The 8603-nt window shown below is 49.0% G+C and overlaps 1 protein-coding gene across 1 annotated transcript in view; it reads left to right on the top strand.

The window, feature by feature from the left end:
• Positions 1–7084, top strand: part of GALNT17 (polypeptide N-acetylgalactosaminyltransferase 17) — a 221134-nt gene extending 214050 nt beyond the window's left edge. The window contains exons 10-11 of the mRNA XM_064467721.1: positions 2918–3085; positions 3738–7084. Of these exons, the coding sequence (XP_064323791.1) occupies positions 2918–3085; positions 3738–3866 (297 nt within the window). The 3' untranslated portion in view covers positions 3867–7084. The remainder of the gene's footprint in view (positions 1–2917; positions 3086–3737) is intronic.
• The last annotated feature ends 1519 nt before the right edge of the window (positions 7085–8603 follow it).

The raw sequence follows: 8603 nt of genomic DNA on the forward strand, positions 1-8603 counted from the left end.
TTGGTCAATGCACGTGGTGATGAGACAGGGGCAATTCCCATCTCTTCTCTTACAGGGAAAATCCAGACAGAAGGTGCTGGCCAGGCTGCAGCTATGCTCCCCAGAGCTGCCTGTGGGGCCATCTCAGGTGTCAGCCTCTGCTCTGTATTTGCTCCCCTTTTATCGCTCAAGAAAGATCCATTGGCAGCAGGATCGGTGCTTCACTGCAGGACTCCCATTTACCCGAGTGCTTCACCCCCCATTGTCACCTTGTGGCTGAGACCCCTGGCTGCCACAGCGGATCGCTCTGGAGAGGAGTAAAATAACAAAAAGAAGAATTAAGGCATCAAAGGAAAATATCCCAAAAGACATACATTCCCTGAATGTCTTAGGAGCGCAGTGGAGCTTGCATTTGCAAGTTAGATGGGATTTTTTGGGGAATAATCACTCTCGGGTTGGACGGTTGGATGGGCTCGAAGGCTGGAATGGCTGCTGCTGAGCCTCTGCTGCGCTCGGCAGAGTAGATTGGGCATTAGGCAGTGTGCTAGATCCAGATGTGTGCTCAGGGCTTTATTTATCTGGCTTTTATATATAGTAGATGACATATCTAATAGATGCACTTAATGCATTTTTCATAATACCGGTGTTTGTTTTTCAGCTCATTTTGTCTCTCTCCAGCCCCGGCCCTGTTCCCTTCCTCAGGAAAGATTTGATTTTTGCTCTACTTATTTTTCCCACCACATTAGGCGACAGCATGTAAGAGCAGCAATCATGTTGCCTTGTGGGCATTAGGCCAACTGTCTGAAGACAAGATGCCAAACATCATACAAAAAGAAAGTGTCTAGCACACTAATTATGTACATGGTAGGAAACATTTCAGAAACAGGAGAAGGAGAGTAACCTGCACTGCCCCTTTGGGACCTCTGGATGATTTCTTCTGTATGTCGTGGCGAGGGCTTGTCGTCTTTTGTCTTTTCTTTTATATACCTCTTTCTTTTTGCAAGGCGAGCAGCCTCATTCTCTGTGTTGGGGCTCAAATACTATTTCAGGTGAGTTGCGTGGTTAAAAACACGCTGTCAGGCTGAGAGCACCATCTCGCTCAAGGCTTGGCTCATCAAAACATCAAGCTGCTAAAAACAAATAATGAGAGGCTGAGCCTTCAGCTGGGCTGGAGGCGCCCAGGGGGGTCATACCCAGGCTGCTCCAGCCTCGTGCCCAGAGCAGCTCCCTTGCTGGGAGCCTGGCACAGCAGGAGCCGAGAACGGTGGTGGATAGGATCCCTGTCCTGCGGTCAGGCACCCCGCACCTGGGGGAGACGGTGACTCGGTGGGAGGAGGAGGAGGAGGAGGAGGAGGAGGAGATGGTTACGGCTTTAAGCTCTGCAGGCTGCCCTCCTTTCCACTCCTGCTGTGCCAGTGCAGCAGTTTGGAGGGGAAATTACTGTAAAGCTGAAGAGACATGTACTGTTCTGCACCATCTTGCAAAGGGGGCAGAAGAGCAGATCCTGCACAGGGGACGGGGTGGGGCAGCTTTGCCCCATGCTAGCATCAAATTTATGGTGTGGGCTGCTGCAGCTGAATCTGCCCAGGGGTGAATACCTTTGGCAAATGGACCTTGGTGAGGTGTAAAGTAGCAGAGGTCTTGCTTTGATACACAATGCATTGGTAACTCCACCAGCAGCTGGGAGCAAAGTGTGCCAGGCACCCACCCCAAGGAAGACGGCAGCACGGGGGCCAGCTGGAGGACTCGGCACACCTGTACCTGCAGCCAGCATCACTGAGGGAAGGCAAAATCGGCTTCAAGCACCATAACTGTATCTGTGGCTACTACCTGGAGTTGGACCCTCATACATTGGTTTAACTTAATTTTCTATGTTTAATTATTTTAACCAAGATAACCTGAACTCCCCGTGTGATTTACTGTCTCTTTTTAAGCATCTGGGTCACAGATACGCTCAGTTAATTAACGTGGTGAATACTCCTTATTTGTCTGCTAGATAATGGATTGATTCATAATTTAAATAAGCAGCTGTGTATATCTTTCCCTTGAACTATAAAAGGCAGCCCACTGTCATTCATCTCCTTTCGCTCCAGAATTTAAATATGTTTAGGGAAATATTTTGATGGGATCCCTTAAACACTGCAAATGGAGGAGCCCTTCGTGTGGGGCCCCGTCGCAGCAGCAGGGCTGTTTCGGTGCCATCTCAGTGCCAGCTGTGCGCTGCCCGTCCAGTGCCCCCCAGTGCCATCGGCGCTGCCCGATGCCCCCAGCCTCCCTCTCCTTGGCAGCCGAGACGGGTCGCTGGGAGCACTGGGCGGTCGGATGCAGCAGGTATTGCAGGGGTTAGCTGCAATCCTGAGCCTTTGCGTCAGTGCTGAGCCGTGGGGGCGGTTTGGGCTTGCATCCCCAGGGAACGGGGCCAGCTATGTGTTGGCCCCCTTTGGCTGACGTTGCTGCTCGGCTGCTGTTGGGGTTGCTGGAGGGCTGTGCCAGACACACCAGCAGCATTGTTTGCAGGCCAAAGCAAGGCTGGCTCACCAAGCGTGCAAGAAACCACAGGCAGGGCCAGCACGATGGGCCAAGCCAGCTGGCTCTGGCTGAAAACCAGGGGAAATCATCCATTGCCCCAACCTACAGAGTGTTCAGGCCAAAGGAGGCTGGAGGACCCTGTCCTGTGATGGGTTTAAGGCTCAGAGTCATTCTTATCCCTTCCCTGTGCCCCAGCTGCTCACCTGCATCTGCAAAAAGACCCAAAAACAAGAAAGAAAAGCTGGAGAAAGCTGGGTTTCTTCCTCTTGTCAGTTCTGCTTTCTCTGCGCACCATCCTCACAGGTTTTTTTTTTCCTGGAGCTCTGCAAACTTGTCCTTTCCTCTATCACTTTTTAATGATGCTCCAAAGATACTGATGGTCTTTTCCCTCTCCTTCCTTGCTCGTCAGCTTGCACGCTACACCAAGGAGGGATTTCTTCATCTCGGTGCCCTTGGGACCACAACTCTTCTGCCTGATACCCGCTGCCTGGTGGATAACGTGAAAAGCCGCTTCCCCCAGCTCCTCGACTGCGAAAAGGTCAAAAGCAGCCTCCATAAGCGCTGGAATTTCATACAGGTTTGTTACGGGTCTGCCATCGATGCAGTTCCTTTGCTTCCCAAACCATGGGATCTGGCACATCGTCTTTGGCATGAGACGGTGTGGGACAAAGATGAAATGGTCCCGTGCAACAGCAGGTGCCAGGTCCTAGGGCAGAGGGAAAAGTTTAGGAGGGATGAGGGGCAGGGACAGTATTTTAGGTCAACTTCCAGTAGAAGTTTCCCTCTCTGATACCCTCAGGTGTATGTAACCGGCCCTGCCGATGACTTTCAGATTTCTTTGTTTCTTACAGGTAATCTGTGGTGAACTACATGAAAACACGGTACTTTTGTCCAAGAGTGTAAATAATATACGTTCTACAGATGTGCCACATCTTCCTAACACAGGGGTGCAGCCATGCTATCTAAAGGTTACAGGTGTCCTTTGGTTGCTGACATGATAGAGATCCATGTTGTCAGTGATAAAAGTTGCTCATTCAATTCACATTGATTATTTTAGGAATTCTTTTATTGTTTGAATTGCATTATTGCCCAGCTAAGTGCTGTGCGCTTTCCAGCAATGCACAAGGGCACATCTGCGCTCCTGGGCAGCACACGGTCCTGGCTTGCTTCACATGCAACCTCATGTCTTTAATGTTTTTTAATATTTTCCCCATATCCTTATATTTTAGAATGGTGCCATCCTGAATAAGGGAACGGGACGATGCTTGGAAGTGGAGAACAAGGGAATGGCCGGCATTGATTTGATTCTTCGCAGCTGCACAGGACAAAGGTGGACAATTAAAAATTTCATTAAGTAAAGGGTGGAAGAGTCACAGGAGTTTGACTTGAAACACGGCTGACTTGGACTGATCAACTAGACTCCTTTGGAAAGGACGAAATATCAAAACAGAGCTTTATTCATGTTATTAGGAGAGGACATTGGGGAAATGGGCATTTCTGTCTTTTTATTTTTATTGTATATTAGTCTCTCACAGCTGATTCCAACTGTGTGAAATTGGGTCAGAACTGCTATTTTCTTCTGGCAAGCACTCTAAAAGGTACCACTTATTTCTGCTGGGATGACTGTAATAAGCTCATGCAGTCTTGTAAGCATTTTACTGACAGGGAATTGTTGCTTTCCCAGACGACTCCAGGCTCTCCCAAAGGGCCAGGTAGGTTTGCACCACGATCAGAGTTGAGGAACCCTTGATACACCTGCCTGGCAAGCATGAAAACTTAGGTGCTTGTCAGAGGAAAGGGTTGCCAAGCCCCAGAAGAGCTGAGTTCGAAAGATGTGGTGCTCTGCTAGGCCCTCTCTCTCTTTTCCCCTTCTTGCCCCTGCAGCCAGCAACCTTTCTTGACTCTGGGAGAGGCAAAGCTCTCAGAGACACCCCAGTAGCTGCCATGGATCTCAGACGTCGTTAAACAAAATCCGATTGAATACAAGCACTGATCTCCCATTGCCCCCTCTCCGTCACCCACGCGCTGCTGCACGAGCCAGCCCCACGCAGCACCAGTCCCTCCCGTGGAGGCCCCGTGCAGGCTCCCCTTGGAGAAGACCTCGGATGTATGCCTGCCTGTTGGGGCAGTTGCCTGCCCTTCTGGGTATCAGTCTGACTCGTGTGGTAAGGAGGGCTTGTGTGATGCTCCCTTCCCTGCACAAGCCTGGAGGCTGCAGATCCACCTTGCCCTCCCAGCAGAGCTGCTGGCCTGGCACCGTCCCCTTGGAGACAGACCCACCTTTACCCTTTTTCTTTTCTCTTTTCTTGTAGGATGGATGTGCTGGTGCGTGCAACAGGCTGAGAGTAGGTAATGCAAGAGAAAGTCGCGCTTGGGCTTCCCTCCCATGGAGGCTATAGGGTTTGTTTTTAAGGCATTCTTGGTCTGAATGAAGACCTTAATAGTGGTAGTCTCCGTAACTTTGTAGTGGTGTAGTTCTCTTCCTGAGGCTCAAGCACACCTATCCTGCCTCGTCAGCGTGAGACTGTGGTCATGGTCCACCCCAAACAGCACGCATTGCTGCGGTCCTTTGTGGGTGATAGTGAAGTAAGGAAGGGAGAGGGAGGGCAAGACACCAATAAAGGGCAGTCTGGCTGAAATTCTTGACCTTGAAGTCACTTCACGCTTGTTAATACAGTGGGGCAATCTCGCCTGCTTCGTTTGGCCCACAGTAATCTTGGTTACCAAATCTACCTATCTGTCATGGGAGACTGTGGTTTTGGGGTCCCGATGTCTGGCTAACTGCCAAAGGGAAACATGGTCTTGCAAAGTTCTTTTACATGGATGCTACACTAATGGGTGGATATCGGCTTCGCTCGGTGGAGAGGAGAAGCCAGCCTATCTCCTGTCCTTCTCATGGAATAATACTTTTTCTGGTTGCCCTCTGGCTAGGGTGCACTAAAATATATTAATATATGAGATGTACATGTAAATATGTTTCCCAAAGACGGGATGTGCACAGAGTTGTTTGCTGCAGAGCGCTCATGCCTGTCTTCCATTTGCATCAGGATGAAGCTACCTGGATGTTTAATGAGTTTAATTTTCAATGCCATGCAGCAGGTTTATAACTGGTGTTTTAGTAATTTATTGAACAGAGCAGATATATTTCGTTGTTCCTTCTACAGCTACAGCAATGAGCATCGCATAGGACTGATTGTTCATTTAGGCTTGACAAGACTTCCTCATCCATTGGGGTTGTCTGATTTTTTTCCCTTGCCTTCCTTAATGAAGCAAAACCTCTTAGTTGTCCTGAATTGCAAAGTAGGGAGTCAATGTAGAATTTTGCTCTCTTATTCGCTGTTGCATCATCTCTTGCGTAATAAATTTTAGCACTTACAAAACCAACATGATCACAATGTCTTTAGATGCATGATATATTTCCCCTTGCGTTTATTGCTGCCTTCTAAGAAAAGCAATTTACTGATGAAGTGGACTCCAGGAAAGTCTGGGGGATTTGAGACTTCACAGCTAATGGTCAAGATGGTAAAATGCCCTTTAATTGAGCAGTCAGTTTTCTGTCAGTCACCACTGGAAGCCACATATTGTTTACTGTTGGGAAAAGCCTGCATGTTTCAGGATAAACAACCAAAAAGCCCTTGGATGTTGCCTGTGCTATAATTCACGGTTCCCAGTTCAGCTCTAGCCCTGCCAGTGCTCAGGGCGCCAACAGATGGGCTTTGTCAGATTTAATTGTGGTGGTAGAAGGTGTCACCGCCCCCAGCCTTCCATCTGCTTCAGCTGCTGGAGGTTTCTGTCCCCGTCACCGGCAGCAGAAATGAACATGCGGCTGCACCTCGGCTACCCTAACTCGCAGACGTGCTGCAGCCACCTGGCAGGAGGGGCTTGCTCTAGCTAACGCACTGCATCGTCAGCCGAAGTCACTCCGGGACGGCCACGCCGCTCGCTCAGGGGGCAGCAGCCCCTGGCAGAAGTGGGGTGCACCACCGAGCATCCCCAGCTGCCTGGGGCCGTTGGAGCTGCCTGTTGGAGGGGATGGACGTGCACTCGGGAGCTTGTCCTCAGGCAACACAAGGTGACCTGGCAATTGGGATCCTGTTGGTGATGGGCTTTTTTGATCCTTTCAAAAAATTAAGGTTTGTATATGTTTCCTTCGTGCTCCATAAAGAAAGCAAAAGCCTGAATATCCAAAAGGCAGGGGACGGTGGAAATGAACACTTTGCTCCAGGAGCCTCAGGTGGGGCAGAAACCTTGCTGAGGTGATTTGCCCATTCGCACTGGTGTATATAGAGTGCTTCAAAATGACTGAAAAGAAGCAGCATGAGTAAAATCAGGATTAAAAGCAAGAATTTAATCTTCTGTGTCCGTGTAACTGAAGTTCTGTTCTGACATTGGTTTGTGACATGCAGAGATGATTGCCGAGGCGATGACCCAAGGTCCGCACCCTCCTAAACAGTAGAAATCTGTCTTAGAAATCGGGATCTAAATGTTGCATCTTGCGCTTATCTCTAATAATATGTTAATTGCTTTAAAAAGTGATATCGAAGTGGTTCCTATTAAATATATGATTTGAGCCTTGCCTCTTGAGTGATTTTAAAAAGATTCACTGCTGATGAGGTACAGAGGCAGTCATTCTTCTCCGTTACTTATTTAATAGAAAAGTGCTGCTCTTCTAATGGAACTTCCATTTTAAAAAGAAATGGAAATGAAGGAGAAATCAAGAGCGATGGCCGATGCAGATTAACCTCCCCTTTCATCCATCCCTACTGGCTGCCACTCACCAAGATAATGCAGTTACATTCAAGAAGCTGAAAAGATACGTTACATGGTAAAAAAAGCATCGCTTGCAAGTGCCTTCCTGTACCCAGGCCAGGCGTTTCTAAATGTAACCTGAAGCTTGGCGCACTCCTTAGACCAACTTTCTTACATCCATATTGTCCTAGAACACAGGTTGGCCAGTGATGCGGTGTCCCTATGAGGACAGCGAGGTATGGGTAGGTGTATGCCCATGCAAGAGAGAAGCAGATCTGTGGGTGCACCGTGTAGTAAGGGCACCGCTGCAGGTCTCCTGATGGGAGCAGCAGCTCTCCCACCCGAGCTGAGGGCACAGCAGGCTGCTAGCACGAGTCCAGGTAAGTGTAGCCTCCAACCTCAGGCCTGTTTGTGCAGAGCGTGGTAAATGGAGCTCCATCATGGAGTGTCCCCTTCGCAGCCACAGCTCTCTTGAAGGATGACACAAGATGGAAACCTGTGCTCCTGTTGTGTCCGTTTTACATGCTCAAGGCTTTCTCAGGGGAAAGGCCCAGGTTAGAGAACATGTGATCTGATGTGCTTTATGGCAGACGGAAGTCAACAGCGAGCTCTTACTCTTTCGAAGCCCGTAGCAGGGCCTTTGTGCTGCAGGGCAGAGCCAAACTTGCAGAAAGTTCCCTCTAAGCCCTCAGATAAAGTTAAACTGCTGACTATTGAAGTCAAAAGTTTAACTCATGGACTCCCATTAGAAAAGCCTCTCTGCTTGATCACTGAGCAATCTGGGCACTCAACCACTTCTAATAGATACCGATTTAGGCACTCTACTGCGTAGTGTGAAATTAGGCATTTTGAAATCTCCGCAGCTCGCCTTTGCAGACGAGAAGCCGTCTCGCATTGGTGGGGTGGGGAGTGGGAAAAGCATATATGACCATTAGGAACCTCAGCTGGATTTCCAAGCACATTAGGATGAAGGATTAAGGGCCCTTCCCTGTCAATGCCTAACCAAAGTAAACTGTAGATGGTTCTTTAAACATCAGAAAATCTTTGTGCCAGCTTCAGGGACGTAAACCCTTCCAGGCCCACCAGCCTAGAGCTGCAAAGGTGAGGGGCTGAGCTCTTCTGCATTTTTACTGAAAGGCCAAGGTCTTATTGGTGGGCTGACCCTGTGTGTTGGGAGGCGGTGGTTCCTGGAATCACTGGTCTTATAAATCAAAATATCCCCCAAATTATTAATATCTTTAAATCTTCCTCAAGGCAGGAGCCACCCAACATGCTGAAGCCAGTGAAGTTGCTCAGGTCATTCAGGTTTTCAGCTAAGTCAGTGCTGGTGGGACTGGGATCTCAGC

The sequence above is a fragment of the Phalacrocorax carbo genome, chromosome 17 (assembly GCF_963921805.1).
Source record: "Phalacrocorax carbo chromosome 17, bPhaCar2.1, whole genome shotgun sequence".
In the NCBI taxonomy this organism is placed as follows: Eukaryota; Metazoa; Chordata; class Aves; order Suliformes; family Phalacrocoracidae; genus Phalacrocorax; species Phalacrocorax carbo.